This window comes from Papilio machaon, chromosome 29 (genome assembly GCF_912999745.1).
Source record: "Papilio machaon chromosome 29, ilPapMach1.1, whole genome shotgun sequence".
Lineage (NCBI taxonomy): Eukaryota > Metazoa > Arthropoda > Insecta > Lepidoptera > Papilionidae > Papilio > Papilio machaon.
The window spans coordinates 455,584-475,601 of NC_060014.1; the positions used below are offsets into that span (position 1 = coordinate 455,584).

General features: G+C 35.1%; 1 protein-coding gene across 1 annotated transcript; it reads right to left on the reverse strand.

Annotated features, from left to right (window-relative positions):
* Positions 1-4,723: 4,723 nt before the first annotated feature.
* On the reverse strand, positions 4,724-19,722 carry LOC106721707 (monocarboxylate transporter 2-like). The gene is made up of 18 exons (XM_045685286.1): positions 19,429-19,722; positions 15,052-15,159; positions 14,574-14,702; positions 14,248-14,381; positions 13,976-14,169; positions 13,551-13,694; positions 12,655-12,721; positions 12,372-12,487; positions 11,668-11,793; positions 10,925-11,070; positions 10,362-10,437; positions 9,979-10,105; positions 9,103-9,255; positions 8,130-8,272; positions 6,573-6,678; positions 6,373-6,446; positions 5,735-5,881; positions 4,724-4,873 (listed from the first exon to the last, which is right to left on the reverse strand). Exons 1-18 carry the CDS (start codon positions 19,459-19,461, stop codon positions 4,737-4,739), a joined length of 2,160 nt encoding a protein of 719 aa, XP_045541242.1. The 5' UTR covers positions 19,462-19,722; the 3' UTR covers positions 4,724-4,736.
* Between the last annotated feature and the right edge of the window lie 296 nt (positions 19,723-20,018).

Sequence of the window (20,018 nt, forward strand, 5' to 3'; positions counted from 1 at the left end):
GTTGACAATAATATCAATCAGCGGCAGTCAAAAGGTTAAAACATGTGTTTAATTATAATGTCACAGAGTATATTTGCAAAGAACATCTTAAGTCAACGAAACCTTGCGATTTAAATCGTTTATACAAACACACGTTGCTGATATTTCGTCGCCAAAACTCACCAGCAAATCTCTTTATTAAGATGGTTAAGTCGCTGCGATTTTCAAGATGGCGGATTCAACGTTGTGTTTGAAGCGCGCAACGATATGACGCAAGGATACATTAATTTCAATGATTAACTTTGTCTTGTATGTAGGAGGTAACTGTAACGTTAAACTGTCGTAGATTTTTTTTAAATCGTTAATATTTTTTGTGAACATTATAGTAAGTTTGTAAAGTATGTTCATAATACACGAAAGGTAAGATTCCAATGCACGAATACATTGGTATTATCAACCAGCATGTTAGCGCTTCTGTCTGTTTTCTTCAAAGAAAATAAACGCGATGGAAATATATATTAACTAAGACAAAACAAATTTCTAACATTTAACCTAAAGTTTTTTTCAATACATTTTATTTATTAGTTGATTTTTAATTCTAGAGAAGTTAATGAATTCAGTTATGACGTGTGAAAGATTGCTGATTTAAAGTCACATTTGACACTTCAACAAAACAACATAACTTTGTAACGGCGGGCATATAATATTTTTTTGTATTTAGAACTACAAAATTGCTTACATTTTTTCAAATTTCGAATACATATTTATTATAATCATGTAAATGGAACGTCGTTACAATGTTGCGTCAGTGAATTCCTTTTCTTTTTAAACGATTTTAAATTCCAAATTCGATTCATATATGTTTGAAATTAGAATCTATTCGTTCATTTTTAGCTGACTTCAAAAAGAAGGAGGTTATCAATTAGACTGAATTTTTTTTTTATGTGTGTTACCGCGAATCTCCGCCCCTGGTGGTCCGATTTTGATAAAAATTATTTTAATCGAAAGGAAGTGCTTGCAGGTGGGTCCCATTTTTTTTTTTAATAATCGATATTTTTAGGGTATGTTCCGATATGCACTGCGAGCACTGCACAGTGCTATCACTGTAGAAAAATTTGTTCCGTTATGGAATGCCAGTATACTGCCGCAGTACCCTAGGGAAATAATTACGTCACACTGTACAGTGGTCGCAGTGCATATCGGAACATACCCTTAATCAGCTCACTTCAATGTGAAGCTAAAAATGACAGATGTCAAATGTGACTGAATTAAATTTTCCCATTTATTAATAGGGTAAAGGTTAATGCTTTTATTATAAATATTTAGAATAGTTCATTTTATTGAATACTTATATAATTTTAATTGTTTAGTATAGTTTGTTCAAAAAGAGACTTTTACGTTAAAAATAATTAAATTTGCTTCCTGATTCAAATTTAGAATGTCATACAAAAAATCATAGCTTTAGTACGTATTATAAAACAAAATTTTTATAGCATTGCGAGCATAAAATGACGTCATCGAGGTGGGTAGGAAATAAATGTCCATGACTGTGGAACCGGTATAAAAAACATTTTTTTTTGAATAGGATAATGATATTTAAGGTATAGGAACTCAGTTATAACGCATACAGTCTGATGAGTGTGCGTACCGTAGGACTCATTTTAGTTCTGTCCTCTTTCTGTGCGTCTCCTACTCTGTCGATTAAAAGTATGCAACCCATCTGCAATTGCGAATGTCTATAGATAGGAATGGCTTCGCTATATATACGAATTCATGAGGCCGTTTGGTAAATTGCCACAAAAAAAGTGATTTAAAACATAGATAGAAAGATAAAAGAGTTCCAGGTTTTTCGCTTCAATGTTAAGTTATTTAGAAGATTTATTTTAAACTAGCTTTTACACACGACTTCGTCCGCGCGGAATAAAAAAAAATGCACACAAGATAAAAAAGTTCCTATGTCCGTCTCCTAGTTCTAAGCTACCTCCCCATCAATTTTCAGCTAAATCAGTTCGACCGATCTTGAGTTATAAATAGTGTAACTAACACGACTTTCTTTTATTTTATTTTAAATCAAAAATAATAGCTTATTTTTGATAATTCACCTATATTTCAAACTAGCTTTTACCCGCGACTCCGTCCGCGCGGAATAAAAAATAGAAAACGGGGTAAAAATTATCCTATGTCCGTTTCCAGGTTCTAAGCTACCTGTCCACCAATTTTCAGTCAAATCGATTCAGCCGTTCTTGAGTTATAAATAGTGTAACTAAGACCACTTTCTTTTATATATATATAAGATAGATAACCCCTAGTCTAGATTTTAAATTAATTAAGAACGGCTTAATTCAGGTATGATCGTCCGATGACGGCACCGACTAGTGCGAGACGCGACCACCGCTCAAAATAAACACTCGCCCTGAAAATGAATCACCGACGAATCTGAAACTAGTCGGTGCCGTCACCGGACTTACACGTGAGTTAAGCCGTTTTTAATTAATTTAATATTATGTCTCACGAATGTTTAAACAATTTAAGTCTAGATTTTTTTTTTAGTTCTCTTTTGGAACAAACTATACTATTATATTATATTATATTATTGAACACAGACCTCAACCATAGATAATTATAAAAACCAAATATTTAACTGCATTTTTTATCATAGAAAATAATAATAACTATGAAAAGAATTCAAAGTACTCGTACTTTAATTTTATTCCTGTTACTTAAAATTAAAAAGATTTTTTTTACTTATTTTTCATTCATTAAAACTTTTGAAAAATTGGTGGTATCATTTTTATTTAAATATGTGAATTTATTATCTATAATTTTAATTTTGATTTTTTTATTGTAAAAACAACCTAAATTATGTGTAGTGGCATTTCTTAACACAAAATATGGCGGCGGAATCGAAAAATGCAAGAATAAGTCTCTGCAGTTGTGTATTTTTAATTCATTTCTTTTTCGTATTTCGTAATTCACTAACTTGGCAACATTTTTTTTTTCAACCGATATGTAAAATACAAAAAAATTCCGTCATCCGAAAAAAAAAACATCGACGGAATTTAAAAATTTCTTATATTTTCCTACTAGCTTTTGTCCGTGACTTTGTCCGCGCGATATTAAAAAAAAACATACTAAGTATTTTAATTTCGTAATATTTATTGACAATTTGTTTTAAAATATTAGAGGAAATATGTACTGAATAGTAAAATAATCTCATTCAAAATTTGCCATCTGATTTATGAGATTTTTTTGGATGTTCTTGCGTAATTATAATTGATTTAAATGTTTGCAGGTGATTAAATAGTTGTAATTTTAATCAGGCAACACTGGTGATGCACACATTGTAGGACTACACTACAGTGATACTTATCAAATAGTACGATTAAGTTATCTGACCCGGTGAGAGGCGCTACTGTCGCGTTTACTTCTGTCAGAAAATATGTTAAAACGTACATAGATAGAGCGTTTATACATTCAGGATCGATCCTAATGTACTAATATGTTTTAGATTTTAGAATTTGTCATTTACATTTATCCGAAATTCTTAAGATGAAGGAAAACATCTTGATGCTGCAAACATCTCGGAAGATATTCAAAGATATGTGAAGTCAACTCACACTAGACGAACATTGACTATGGCCTAGCCACGCCTAATTTAGGTAGGCTCAGAGTCCAGACAATACGAACATATATGAATTGATAGACATAGAGATAGGTAATTACATAAAAGAAAAAAAAGACAAGATAACAAGAACAAAAATATTATATAATACTAGTGAGGGTGGCGCTAGTGAACTGATATAATTTAGTTTGTAAAATTCCCACCGGATCAGATAACGTTGTCTATATAATATTGTCTCGTTCCCTGTCTTTGAGAACAATAGAGACTACAATATATATGTAAGTGTCACTGAAGTTCAATTGATCTGTAAGTTAAAAAAAAATGTTTTTTTTTAAATAAAATTTTTTCATAATTTCAAGCTACAAAATTGTGAACTTAATTTTACTACTCTTTTCAAGTTAAAAAAAATGTTTTTTTTTTAAATAAATTATTTTCATAATTTCAAGCTACAAAATTGTGAACTTAATTTTACTACTCTTTACCTTCCCACCTTTAAAAGGATGGGAAGGGAAAGTGGTGACAGAGGACAAGACGAATAGAAAAAAATCTTTCTGTGCGTTCTCTGTCATTTAAAGTTGAGCAACACAACAGCAATTGCAGATGTCTTAATTTTTTTGTTATATAACAGTGTGTTTCCACTGTACAACTTGTATAAAAACATGTTTAGTTACTTAAATTACGTGATATTTAAATTAGACATTTAGAATATTACACCAGAGTTTTCTTTTAATTCTCTAATATTACTTATTCATTAAATGATGTTTTATAAATAAATACGTACTCCGTCAGTTTATAATTTGACTAAATATAATTTAAAAATAATAATGCAGATTTCCCAATTAAATAATTCCACTTCATGTGAAATTATAAATTTTATAATTTGCAATAAATTCATAACATAACTAGTTAGATTATAAAATGACGGATATACAAATTTTACAATTGATTATGAATCAAGTTACAATTTCAAAGTTACATCGCCATTTAAAATATTAATTTAATTTGACGATTTCATTTATCATAAAAATGTAAATTATTCATTAATTTAACAATTTAAAGTCAATTTATAATATGACCAGTCAGATTATAAACTGACATAATTACACAGCACACATAGATAAATTAAAAACATAAATCAATCTACAGTAGACTCATTATCTTCATTTTTGGTAGTGATATGAAATGCTATGACAGGAATCGAACCCAGTACCATACAAGACCCCATACCATAGAAACACCAAGAATAACCACCAGTTATATCTCTTACCATTCCTGGAAAAAAACACTCAGTTAAGTTAAAAAAAACCCACGAAAAAAATCCATCGTTTTTTTAGCCACTTAAATTCGCTGAAATGGCGAAGCGATCACCACCCATAGACATCAATTGCAGATTACCCTTAGCAAAAAAATCCATCGTTTTTTTACCCACTTAAATTCGCCGAAATGGCGAAGCGATCACCATCCATAGACATCAATTGCAGATTACCCTTAGCAAAAAGAAATCCATCGATTTTTTTAGCCACTTAAATTCGCCGAAATGGCGAAGCGATCACCACCCATACACATCAATTGCAGATTACCCTTAGCAAAAAAATCCATCGTTTTTATAAGCCACTTAAATTCGCCGAAATGGCGAAGCGATCACCACCCATAGACATCAATTGCAGATTACCCTTAGCAAAAAATCCATCGTTTTTTTTAGCCACTTAAATTCGCCAAAATGGCGAAGCGATCACCACCCATAGACATCAATTGCAGATTACCCTTAGCTTAAATCAACGAAGGAAGAGACAAATAGAACGAGAATACTACCTTCTACTTTGTGTCCCCTCTTCCATCAAATTTACCCTTCCCATCCTTTCCCTTATAAAAATAAAGTGGGAAGGGAAATAAGACTTAAATTAATCCTCCAGCACGCATCAGACTGTATGCGTAATTACTTCTACTTGATCTATCTTCTGTGTGCTCGTGGTATTTCACCAGATAAACTGTTCAGACATTAACCACATGAGATCTGCCTAGCCTAGATCTTTTGGAAGACGCTATATGACCTGCTGGAGCTACAAGACTGACAGCAGAAGACACAGGACCTACTTTAAGTCGCTACGTCAGCGGAGTAAGTAGACCACTTACCAGCAGTAGGTGGTACAGAAACAGCTGCTAAACTCTGAAACATCCTAACTAGGCCGTAAGATGAGGCGATACGAGCTGTTCCGAATGCATCAGCTAACAGAACTGGGACAAGCAGGAACCAACATCCCAGACAAAGACCGTATGCACCTGTTGAAAAATGTCTATGTTGAAAAAACAAAAAAAAACAGCTTACAAATATAGAAGGAAAAGAGATATGTTCATTTTTGTATCTTCAGGGTCTAATCATATAGTGTAGGGTATCAAATCTTACTTAATGTTATAAATGCGAATGTATGGATGGATGGATGTTTGAAGTTATCTCCGAAACAACTCAACAGATCTTGATGAAATTTGTGACAGATATAGAACATAGTCTGGAAGAACACATAGGATACTTGTTAAGTTCTTAGAATGTCGCGCGAACGGAGTCGCAGGCAACAGCTTGTTACATGATTTAAAAAAGTTAATGTAACTTTAAAACAAAAAGGGATGTATTTTTTTTCTACCATGTAGTTATAAACAGTAGTATAGTAGTTAAAGGGGCATAAGAAAAGTGATCAAATTCTAAAAAGTACAATGTTATCCAAACTTAATGACGGCTGCAAATTATGTGCAATCAAATTTGAACACTATAATACCTGAAGCTATCGCGAGCGCCCACCAAGATGTCAAACTTGGCAGAGTTAATACTGCAGCTCCCGCAACTAGAATACTAAAAATAATAAAATATTACATTATCAGCCACAGTTAACCACTGTGAGTTCTGAAATCAACCCTAAGTGACTTATCAGAAACATATAATTGACATTTAAATTTCATTTAAAACCACAATACTAACCTGACAATGTACGCCTTTCGTCTGCAGAACAGATGTAAGTCACACAACCAACCCAAACCTAGACGTCCGCACAGATCTAGTACAGCACTTATTGCTACTAGACGACCTAGAAATAACATAAAACTTAGATTTATTTCATGTGACAAAATTATCTGAACCGGTGGTTAAAAGTAGAACTAAATTTTGATAGCACACTAGCGCCCCTCAGATCACAAAATTATAGTCGCAATTTAGCTATTTTTAACATATTTTATATTTCAAATACTAAGCTTAAATATAATTTCAATATTATCTGATAGATATGAGCTGTTAAATATTTTTTTTGGAACGAAGTTCCTTATTGCGCGTTGTGAAAGGGGGCTAGACGGAAAAAATTCTTACGAAAAGTTGTCACGACACTTTTTGCTATAGTAAGTATGTTAACGACGAATGAGCGCTACTTCACCATGGCAACCACGTGACAATATATAACGAAAATTCATAGAAATAAAATGTACTTCTTGTGAAGACTTAAGTTTTTTATTCATAGAATAAACATTGGTTCCTTCACTAATTAATAGAAAGGAACTTCGTTCCATCCGGGTGTCCCAACACACCTCTCTAGTTTTTTTATAAATTATTATTATTTACTTTAATAAACATATTTATTCTCAATATTATCTGACAGATATGAGCTGATAAATATATTTTTTTTATATTATAAAGTGGCAAACGAGCTAACGGCCACCTGGATTCGCCGAAATAGTGAAGCGACCGTTGCCCATAGACATCCGCAAATGCAGATGCGTTGCCTACCTTTAATCAACGGAGAAGGAGACGCACAGAAAGAGGATATTTCTCCTTCCTATGCGTCCTCTCTTCCACCAAATCCACTTCCCCTTCCCATCCTTTCCTAATAAGAAAAGGGTGAGAAGGGAAAGAGGACTAAAATTAGTCCTCCGGTACCACACTCATCAGACTGTACTTGGAATTACTTCCACTTGAAGCCTGTCTTCTGTGAGGTCGTGGTATTTCACTGAGTGAGGCAATTTCGTGCAATCAACAAATATTGTTGTTGCTGGATCTACCACTGTTAAAAGATGTAGAAGAGAGCGAAATGACGAGATGATCTGACAGAACTAACAGCGATAACAGCGCCACTCTCACCTAACCAGATTTTATTTAACTACTAGCTGTCGCCCGCGACTCCGTCCGCGCGCAGTTAATAAGCTTATATGACACGTTCGTGGATTTACCATAGCAGCGCCATCTATTGATTACTTACTCAACCCAGTGGAAAGGTATCGACATCTGTTAGAATCATTTGGAGTTAACAGATAATTGTGACTGTCAAATAATAACAGACAAATAATTTGAGAATTAAACTATCCTATCTCTCAAGTTGGATCGAACTGCACATGGTGTGCGAATTTTATTATAATCGGTTAAGTGGTTTAGGAGTCCATTGAGGACAAACATTGTGACACGAGATTTACATATATTAAGATAATTCAGTAGTAATACATATCACTTTCACTAGCAGTCACGGAATAGTCACACTAGTGGAAATGTACTTACCAGCAGCTGATTTGCTGTGACCAGCGGCAACAGTATACGCAGGTAGATAATAAAGAGCGTACGGAGAACCACAAGACATCAATGCCACAGATGCACATAGTAACCCAAAACGCCACGACTTCAGAAGTGATACATCCAGATATCTGAGGGTAGAATACAATTATGTCAAACTAGCTGTCGTTAGCATATAGTCTATGTGTTCTTTAGACTATGTTCTACATCTGTGACAAATTTCATCAAGATCTATTGAGCTGTTCGGGAGATAACTTCAAACAAACATCCATCAAAACATTCGCATCTATATATATAAAAGAAAGTCGTGTTAGTTACACTATTTATAACTCAAGAACGGCTGAATCGATTTGACTGAAAATTGTTGGGCAGGTAGCTTAAAACCAGGAAACGGACGTAGGATAATTTTAACCCCGTTTTCTATTTTTTATTCCGCTCGGACGGAGTCGCGGGTAAAAGCTAGTTTATAATATGAGTAAGATTTTTTATGAGATTTTTGGTGTACTTTACGCCCCATATAATTTAAATTACACAAATTTTTACACAAATTTTCTCGATGTCGATATAATGGCGATTGTCACAAATATTCATGCTAGGTCCACTGAGATGTCTCGATTCGTATTTCCCCCCCCCCCCCACAACATACATCATGGTTTTTGTTAATAAATAGCGCACTACCTTTAGTCAACGGAGAAGGAAACGCACAGAAAGAGGATATTTTCCTTTCCATGCGCCCCCTCTTCCGGAAAATCCACTTCCCCTTCCCATCTTTTCCTAATAAGTTAAGGGTGGAAAGAGAAATAGGACTAAAATTAGGCTTTTAATTATAATTTAATAGAATTCAATAAATCGATTCTTTTCCTTAGTTATTTCTACATCGTATGCCTTTTTTTCTTTCCTTAGCACTATCATAGTTTCAGATAAAAGTCTTTTTAAAGGTTTAATTAATATTCTAACTCACCTTGAAATCTTATCAACACATCCGTGTTTCTTCTCTACTTCTACTTCCGTATTCTCTTCTTTCCTTACTTCTTCTTTCTTCGTATCAATCACCGGCTCAACCATTTTGTTCTGGATCAAACGACTTGGTAATGGCGGCCGAATGTACAATGATCTGGACAAAGATGAATTCCATCACAGAATACTTGCTCAAGAATTGTATCGGTTTAAAGTTTAAGTAAACCTAAGAAGAAAGGATTTGTTTGTTTGCTGAACCGTTTTGAGAAATTATTTCACTGTTGTGAAGGTATACTATCCCCGAATGATTGCTGCACGCAGCACGGAAGACGAAGTGCTTGCATTCCCCGCATTAACAAAAAAAAAACTTGTGAGCCGTCATGGGACGCCTGGCAACATCGTGTGTGTACAAGTAATATGCATAAAATATTAAATAAATGAATGAATGAATGAGTGAATGAATGAATGAATGAGTGAATGAGTGAATGAATGAATGAATGAATGAATGAAAGAATGAATGAATGAAGGAAGGACGGAAGGAATGAATGAATGAATGAATAAATGAATGAAGGAATGAGGGAATGAATGAATGGATGAATGAATGAATGAATGAAGGAAGGACGGAAGGAATGAATGAATGAATGAATAAATGAATGAAGGAAAGAAGGAATGAATGAATAATAAAAATAATATTAAATATCAAATATTATTAAAATAATATATATATGTATACCTCAGTATAGCGTGGCGACCCGTCGCCACGGTAAGCGTCGCCACGCCAACGATTCAGTTTACAAGTGATCCTATAGATGTTTCACATCAAAAAAATCCCTGAAGTCCCCGAAAGTTGCCAAAGTTTATTAATCTATAATTTCCATACCTACTAAGCTTTCTCCGACTAGCTTTGTAGACACAAGTGCTGTCAGTAGACAGGTCTTCAACTGAATGCAGGATGGATGATGACCTAGTAGGTCGGAGACGAAGACGTGCTACTTCTCGCGGTAGACCTGTTTAAAATTCATATTACTTCTAGAAATTACTTTTATGATTTGATACTTCACGTAGAAGAAGGTAAAAAATTAGTATCAATATCCTTCTTATGATGAAGGAAAACATCGTGATGCAAATATCTGAGAAGAAATTCAATGATATGTGTAAAGTCACTCACTTGACTGTGGTTGACTATGACATAGTCACATCTAACTTGGGGTAGGTTCCAAGCCCCTTAATGGGGACGTATAGTGAGCTGATGATAATACTTACCAACTACACCCAATACATCCAAACCTTCAGAATCTTCTGAGTCTGATAGCTGAGATGGTAAAGGAGGTCGTGCAACCTGGAACAGAAAATATATCTCGTTGCAAACCAACAACGTACCTCAAATACCCTTCACTTTATCAATTACTAGCTTTTGCCTTTCGATTGCGTGAAATTAAAAAAAAATTTGAATACCAAGTTATTTTATTTTTGACTTTGCTAGCGCCCAAAAAAGTAGCCTATAACATGGCCGTGTGCATCAGCTACATTCCCGTCAAAGTCCAGTCAAAATCCGTCCAGTAGTTCCGAAGATTACACGGAACAAACTACCTTACAGACAGACATATAGACAGCCAGACAAAAAAAAATTAAATTTGTACGAAATATGATATATTTTTCGGTATTACAAACAGACAATTTTATTTATATATAACTGACTACTTAACTTAGTCAACAGGGTAAAAATCAACAGTGTCTAACTTAATTTTTTGGAGTAACACAGTTAGTTTTTTCGAAGTTTTAAGATCGAGGGCAGCAAGTAAATAAATATCATTAGAGTCTATTACCTCAATAAGACTAGGATGTATAATTTCTGTGAGCAGATTAGTTCTTTTATCATCACTCAGCATTGCGTTCTTCTGATTCAATGCCATTTCTGGATCCGTCTGGAAGAGGTTCACTAACTTGTTGTCTTTATTCAGATCACCTTTACCTGGAAATGGGATTTTGTTGTTAGTATACTTGGCTAATGTGGGGGCCAGAGTCTACCCTAAGTTACAATGCCTCAGTCAACACGTCCACATTGCCCTAAGTCTACCTTTTTCCCATCGCAATGATATCACTTATGCTCTTCCATACATTTGTATAATACGTCATATCTGAATTCACTCCCTTCTCTAGCATATCCTCTTTCAAACCATACCTTTTTCGGTCTTCCTCTACCTTTGTAGTTTTAGACTTTAGTTAAAAATTAAATAATTTTGAACGAATGGCGCGCTCTTGTTACCAAAAACTGTCAGATAGGTGTAGAGAGCTGACGTAAGGGTTGATATTTTTGTAGGACTAGTGTTGCGCCGATACACCGGCACATTGTTGTTTTTCTCTCTAACAGAAGATTCAATCTCATTACTTTTCTGTTTATGTGGTCATCATCCCTCCGCATATATCCTTACCATAGTAACCTTTTACCTCTCAATATCTCCGTCACTTAACACATAAACAATGACATTTCTTCTAAGATATGTGGACGTAGCATTTCTTCTCAAGAATATCGGATAATAATATACAAAAGGGTATTTCTAGCACATACCTTCCTGTATATCATGTAATAGTGTTGTATTCTCCGTGGTGGTGGTAGTGACGGGGGTGGGGGGGCGAGGCACGGGCGGGGCGCGGTACAATGTTGCTGACACGCACACATGCAGCATGCCACCGCCTGTACACATACGCACATGGCTATACATAGTTTTATGAATCGTACCGGAAACGGGATTCTTTCTTCTTTTTAGTTTAAAAAGTTAGAATCTTATTTCTTATCAGTTACACTTACAATTACTAGTTATCAGGTATATATTACAAGTTATGTTACGAACTTCGTGCTACAAAATTCTGGCTACGCGCTTAATATTACGAGCATCTCTTTACGTGATTATTGCTACGAGATACGTACTAACGGCATCTTGTTGCGAGTTCTTTTTCGTTCTAAGTGATTCTTTGTACAAGCTTATTGTTACGATTATCTTGCTACGACGAACTTGCTACGATCGTCATGCTACGACGAACTTGCTACGAGATTATTGCTACGACCATCGTGCTATGAGATTATTGCTACGATCATCTTGCTACGATCACCTTGCTACGATCATCACGCTACGACGATAGTGCTACGAGATTATTGCTAAGAGATTGTTTCTCCGAGCATCTTGCTACGCGATTCGTACTACAGGCATCTTGCTACGAATTTTTTGCTTCGAGCTTCGTGCTACGAGCTACAAACTTATTACGTCTACTCACCAAGTAAAAGCACAGTCCCATGTAGTCCATATGTATCAACCAACTTCTCTATCAGCATTGGAAATACAAAACTCCCAGCAGCCGTCCCACTCACACAAATACCGTTCGCCAACGCTCTAGAAAGAGACGAGTGAACAAAATTAAAAAACATTTTCTTCTTTTATTGAGATAAATATCGATTTATCTCAATAAAAGAATTAAGAAAGAAGAATTAATCGTAATTAGACATCGCGGAGAAATAAATTGAAAAAACTCAAATAAGTAGTTTTATAGTTTTATTTACCTATGTTTATCAAAGTATTGTGACACAATCACAATACCAGGAGTTGTTGATAATCCTCCGCCAATACCTGAGAATAAGACAAAGTTATTGATAACATTCCTCAGACAAGAGTAAGTACTGAAATGAGGGAAGATAGATCTATCCAAGATGGAGGATGAAATCCTGGTGCGAATCTACATAAACAGGGACAAGTACAGGGAAATGGTGAAGATGGTGATGACTGTCTGTCTTGATACCCTGACTCAGCTGTGTAATGTTTACCCCGCGTATGCAAGTTTATTTTTATGTATGTACAATCAGGGAATTTCTCCTTACAATGAGACAAACTCCGCCCCTTTTTTTACGAAATACCCAATTAGGTAGCAGTGAGTTTGTGCATACGTCATGTACTACCAACCAACTTTTTTTATACATACACATTTTAAAGCTGCGTTCTATTAGTAACTGTTTCCGCGTCGTCTCAATGCTTACGAAATGTTGAAACGGCTGTCGCTTATCAGGTGGAATACCGCTAAATTTCCTAATAGTACGTAAATACTATTGTAACCTGTAGCCTAACCGAGTAAGGCGACTTTCTCGAGTGAGATGAAACAACATAAGATCTGGATTTATTAATTTGACAAAATTATCTGACCCGGTGGGTAAAAGTGAAACTAAATTCTGATAGCACACTAGCGCCCCCCAGATGTTAATGCCATAAAATCCTTGTCGTAATTTAGCTATTTTTATCATGTTTCATATTTCAAATCCTAAGTTACAGTATATTTTCCATATTATCTGACAGTTATGAGCTGATAGAGATGTAGAAGACAGCAGAATGTTAATCTGAAAGAACTAACAACGATAACATCTAAAAGACCTGAATCAGTTAGTTATTAATAAAATAGTATACTCACCGGTCATGACACCAAAGCTAAGCAACAAATGCAACAAGCCAGTACTGAAGAAGGACATCGCGAGTCCGGTAGCACAAAACAGTCCACCAATGAACACCACCAAGCGACAAGAATACTTCTCACATAATGCTGAAGATAGTGGAGCTGAAAGTAGATTTATGTATTAAGGAAGACAACAGAATTCAACAGTACAACTGTAATAGATTAAGAATATACCTGTTGTAACTATTGAGGTAATATTACGTATAGAGAAGACATTTCGTTATATCACGACTCAATTTGTATGTATCTAAATTCTATTGTGACGTGTAGTGAAAAGCACTCAACCAATTATGACGAGTGGGTTATTAGATTCGTATTTCCATGAGTGTCATGGGTACAGTTAGTCGAGTTTAACAATTAGAGTCACTTTATAGGAAACTCACCTAGTGCTAGACACAATGTAGACAGCGCAGCTGGTATCCACGAGGCGACGGACTCCGATGAATCAGGAAATGTCTCCATAATCTCAACATATAGTACTCCGTATGACTTGAATAGACCAGCCACCCAAAATTGAACCATGAATGCACCAAACACGACCACCCAACCGTACCCACCATCCGGAGGACATGGTATACTGAAGAGAAAGGATATCTTTAAAGAAGCAGATAAAACTCGTTAGGAAAATTCTTAAATACAATAGTAGCTCATTTACTCAGTAGAGTCAGGTCTCGGACGCAGGTTCCTGGAGGCGGCGAGCAGCGGCCGCGCGGTCACCGACGACAATGTAAGCAGGGAGTCCTCTTCCTGCTCCGTCGGCGACATTGCTGACAGATACGCACCAACTTGCTGAATACAATAATAATGGTAGAGTCAGAAGTATGACACAGTCACATGGAACAAATGTTAAGTCTCTTTTCCCCGTCTTACCGTTTTCTTATAAGGAAAGAATGGGGAATGGAAATTGATTTTGTTGGGAACAGTATAGAAGTTTAATCGTTTGTTACAGCTTTACTAGAAAAGTAAATAGTATCAACTGACCGTGGCTAGTGGTAACTCAAGCAGGAGGCTCGCTGGACGCTCTCTCTGCTCCGGAGGCATCGTCCTTTGTTCTGGTGGTGCTGACTGTATTGACAGTAACGAGCCTGCGTTGTCCGGTGACAGGCTGGCCTGTGGGTGCAAGAGACTTGGATTTAGAAAAAATAGCTTCAAAATATCGTCAATAGATGACTCTATTAACGATCGTAATATTATTGAGTTTAACAAAATTGTCGATAGATGACGTTATTATTAATGAATTAAATAACATAATTTTATACTCGTATTATAAATACGCGGAGATAGTCGCGCTAGTGGAAATAATCTGAACTAAAAATTCTCATAAACTTTTTCTAGTTCTAGTTATAGAGCCTTTATATAAAAATGTTTACTTTCTGCTGTTACATTACTTCAACTCGTGAACTTGTAAGTTTATTTCCCGCCATTGAAAACCTACATTGTTGCCTCACTGGTAGCTTACCTCGACAATAGTGTCGGTAGCAGGCAAATCGATGGAGCATGATAACGGTGCGGTAGATGTCGGTGGTGCGGAAGAGCCGAGAACCTGGTCTTCAAGTCTTGCCAATTCCTGAAACGAATATTAAATCACTAACTTCCGCAATTTCATAAAGCCAGCTACGCACGCTTGTCAAACAACGGCGAACAACAAACATGAACGTGTGGACTGGTGTTTGCTTGTTTTGTTCGCTGTTTGTGTCAGTGATCGGCGTCTCTGTGATTTCTACACATTTTAACGGATATTCGACAAACGTGAGGATGCCTATTTGACTATTTGGGTTGGGTATTTTACGAATTACTAAGATAACAGAGAAGAATTGGGTGTTTTCGTACAGTGTTTAGCACGTGTTTGAAGATTGTGGCTGTTTATAGCAAACACCAAGCGTCTGGAGCCACCTTAAGATGTGAGACGATAACAGAAAAGTTCCGCTCAAATCTTACATTACGCAAGAAACCTCATAAATGCTATATTTCATTTTGTAGACAAGTAACTTATATAACTTACTTATTTACTTATTACCACGACTTATGCAATTTATTTCTAACTTATATTATTACTAGATGTCGACCGCTAATCCGTATGTACGGAATTAAAAAAAAATTAATAATTAGCATGTATTCTTCCAGACTATGTTCTATATCTTTCTTTACCTTGCCTTGGGGGAAGGGGATAACAGGTTTACATGAAACTGTGTAATTCGCAGAACTGTGGCGCACCTATCTGTTCAGTGCCCTGGACGGTCGCTCAACCGCGCCCTGCACTGACACCAACCCTGGCTATTATTATTTATTTACAGGGCGAAAAAATGTATTGCTACATTAAAGGAAGTCTGATAGTAGCCTTAATGGTAAAGGATCGTATGTGACAAGAACTTTAAATATGAATGAGGGGTACACCGGAATGGTTAGACCTAGGAAGAGGTAGATTACGTGATATGTGGCTCAAGAATAGAGTGACAACTCAAGTGAAGATATATAGACCCATCTGGAAGAAGAAAGAGATGATTTTCCAAAGCGAAAGTTTTTAATTTTCACTGAATCTTTAAACATACAAAAGAAAATCGTGTTAGTAACACTATTTATAACTCAAGATCGGTCGAACTGATTTAGCTGATTGGGAGGTAGCTTAGAACTAGGAGACGGACGAAGGAACTTTTTTTATCTTGTGTGCAATTGTTTTTTTCCGCGCAGACGGAGTCGCTTAAAAGCTAGTAAAAAATAATTTACGAAGACAAGACAACTTTAGGTGAATGCCCCGCGTGTCTAGTCAGGGAACTGTAACGAGTTCATCGCTGCATTTTGATCAATACCAAAGGCGGCATTACTGTTTTGGCTTTTAGCCAATGTTCCTTATTACACCTTTGTTAATACGCGGATACAAATCTTCCAACTGTAATCGACAAAATTGTACAATATTTATTACTTTCTATCTATCTATATATATAAAAGAAAGTCGTGTTAGTTACACTATTTATAACTCAAGAACGGCTGAATCGATTTGACTGAAAATTGGTGGGCAGGTAGCTTAGAACCAGGAAACGGACATAGGATAATTATTACCCCGTTTTCTATTTTTTTTTATTCCGCGCGGACGGAGTCGCGGGTAAAAGCTAGTTTTTAATAATACTTCATATATTTTAAAATGCTGCACTGTCAAACATAAGAGCTACATGTCAGGTGTGTTGGAGTCAGGTTCATTCATCTATTTTACGGTCTTTTAGTACCCCAGCAGACCCCAGCTGATACTTCATAGGGCGGACTCAATAATGGTTCTTTTCTTTTAAGCAGTCTAGTGCTTTAGCTCCTAGACATTGGTTCTTCGCCGTTCTTGTTAAGCACGCCGTACTTTATTTGGATTCTTCGTATAACAATGCTTGTATAATATAATAGCTTTTATGGTTCTTTGCGACATTCCCTTCAATACTAGATCAATAATTGATATAACTAGTAGTTACTCGCGTCTTCTTCCGGACGGAATTAAAAAATATAGCCTATGTCATTCGGAGATAGAGTAGCTTTCCAACAGTGAAAGAATTTTTCAAATCGGTTCAGTACTTTTGGACGATATTCAATGCAAAGAAAACTACAATAAAATTTGTGTATGAATGGAATTTCGAAAATAACTTACATATTTCGTAATTTCGGTACTAAAAATCAAGACATTATTTTTATTTTATCTGTCCGCAAATCAGCGTTCGTTTCGGATAATCTTTGAAACGGCTGGCCTAAATTTGACGTTTTTTTTTTATTATGCGTTGACAAAGTCGCGGGTGACTGCTAGTTTTACAACATAATTTCGCTTTATCTCTCAATAGTCACAAATTAAACAGAACATTGGCCGCTATGTATGAATTAAACTTTTTAAACAAAGACGCATTTGTGTTACGACTATAATATACTAGCTTTTAACCGCGACTCCGTCCGCGCGGAATAAAAAATAGAAAACGGGGTAAAAATTATCCTATGTCCGTTTCCTGGTTCTAAGCTACTTGCCCACCAATTTTCAGTCAAATCGATTCAGCCGTTCTTGAGTTATAAATTGTGTAATTAACACGACTTTCTTTTATATATATAGATTTGTCATGGGTTGCATAAAAAGCCGCTCCTATATCTTAGTTCCAATCAATAACGCGGCCTCTAAACATAATGATTCATCCAACGGATAGTTATAAACCGTTCGTGTGTAAAGGCTAACCAAGAATACAAAAACCCTTGGTTTGGGGGCGCTTCAATCGCATTCTTCATTCCAAACTGTGAGCTCTGATATACAGTTCCATATTTTCCCGCAATATGACGAGATTTTTTATATTCCTGGTCAAGATATTCATAACATTTATTACTATCTTATATATATAAAAGAAAGTCGTGTTAGTTACACTGTTTATAACTCAAGAACGGCTGAATCGATTTGACTGAAAATTGGTGGGCAGGTAGCTTAGAACCAGGAGACGGACATAGGATAATTATTACTCCGTTTTCTATTTTTTATTCCGCGCGGACAGAGTCGCGGGTAAAAGCTAGTATTCAGATAATTTTAAACTTTATTTAAGCGTTCCCTTAGTGTCTATTGAACTATCAATCTACACTAAGGTTCCCTTTAGTGACTTTGATTGCGGTAGTTAGATTTAAAAGTACCAGGAAATCATAAGCTGACACGAGTACATATCGATTTAACTTGCTGTGTCTGCGATCTCTCGGGTCGCTGACCTCTACGACTGCTTTAAAATTTAATTCTATACAAAATGCTGCACTCACAGTTCCCCCTTAGTGTAGGAACTAATTAATGATTCTTTACGCAGTCATGAAACAAACAAACCGTGAAAAAATTAGTTGCTTTTTTTGGTATTTCCTAAAATTACTAGATGTCGTGAGGAATTAAAAAAAAACAAAATAAGTAGTCTATGTGTTCTTCCAGACTATGTTCTACATCTATGCCTACATCAAGATCCGTTGAACCGTTCCGGAGATACTTTCAAACAAATAAACATCCATCGATTTAAACTTTCTCATCTATATATATAAAAGAAAGTCGTGTTAGTTACACTATTTATAACTCAAGAACGGCAAAATCGATTTGACTGAAAATTGGTGGGCAGGTAGCTTAGAATCAAGAATAGGACATAGGATAATTTTTACCCCGTTTTCTATTTTTTATTCCGCGCGGACGGAGTCGCGGGCAAAAGCTAGTTTATAATATTAGTAAGTGTAAAATATTAAAATCTACTAATATTAAAGCTTGATTTAAAATGGACTTTGCTAAACTATTGCTTGTAAAATAAAATGATTAATGGGTCAGTGGGTCGTTGAGTCGAACGATTCTGTCTTGATTTTCAATATTTGAAAGATCGCAGATAATTCTGTTTTACAACTAGCTACTAACATTTCTAAAGATAAATACAAAAATATGTAAATAATTTAACAGAATTGTATATTTTTTTCGCTGTTTATAAATAATAAAGTTAATAGACAGAATTAATTATTTTCTTGTGATTTATTTTTTCGTCGTTAGTGTAAGGATCAATGACCTTTAACTGAATAATAACAAATGAACAAATAATTTAGAAAATAAATATCAAAATCTATAGATATTTTTAAAGTTAAGATAAATTATGTAATAATTAAAAATAATAAATAAACTAATTAATTCAAAGAGCTTAAAATATTTATTTTTCATTTGTTATGCAAAATTATGACAGGTTTTCGTTACTTCGGTTTTTGACCACTTGATATTTAGTGTTCGGAACTTCAATCTTCATTAAAAAAATTGTCATGTTGCCATAATTAAACTTTTAATCTTAATTTTTTTTTGGGATAAAAGATATTATAAAAATAGACTTACCTTTTTAAATATAAATTCTCTTGGTAACGACATCGCGTATTGAGAATATCGGGAGGCGCAGGTTGAGATATAGAGATATATCCTTTAAAATGATCCTCTGATTCCGTTGAATTTAACCTTACACTCGCAGTAAAAACGGCATGCGCCGCTAAATGCATTGGTTTTGTTACTTTTTTCACTCGTAAAGAAGCCGTTTTAATTAATTTACTTTACTTTATAATCGATAAAGAAAAACTATTTTTCTCAACACTTTTTACTTCGCAATACGATGCGAAAATTATGGTGAAATATCGACCATTTTACGTATTAATAAAATATCGAAATATCTGATATTTTTAAATTGTTAATTTTTATTTAAAGATAAATATAACGTGACCGCTTCAGAACACAGTTCCGGAATATATAAATCCATGTGAAATCTTTACTACGCTTGCGCGGAAATAAAATCAATAATCGGGAGGTCTACACAGAAATATGCAAGTTTATTTTGTATGCTGACAACACTACAATTTTTTTTTAATTCCTTTTCCTTGTTGCTGACAAAAAATTCTACTTTCTATTAGTGATCAAATATTTTGGTGAAAATAGGA

Bases quoted from the DNA above. Each gene is read 5' to 3' on its own strand.
- LOC106721707 (XM_045685286.1), bottom strand. From the start codon at position 19,461: ATGTCGTTACCAAGAGAATTTATATTTAAAAAG. The intron at 15,160-19,428 runs GTAAGTCTATTT...TATTCGTTTCAG, and splicing joins GAGAATTTATATTTAAAAAG to GAATTGGCAAGACTTGAAGA. The intron at 5,882-6,372 runs GTATTATAGTGT...ATTTTTCAACAG, and splicing joins GGCGCTCGCGATAGCTTCAG to GTGCATACGGTCTTTGTCTG.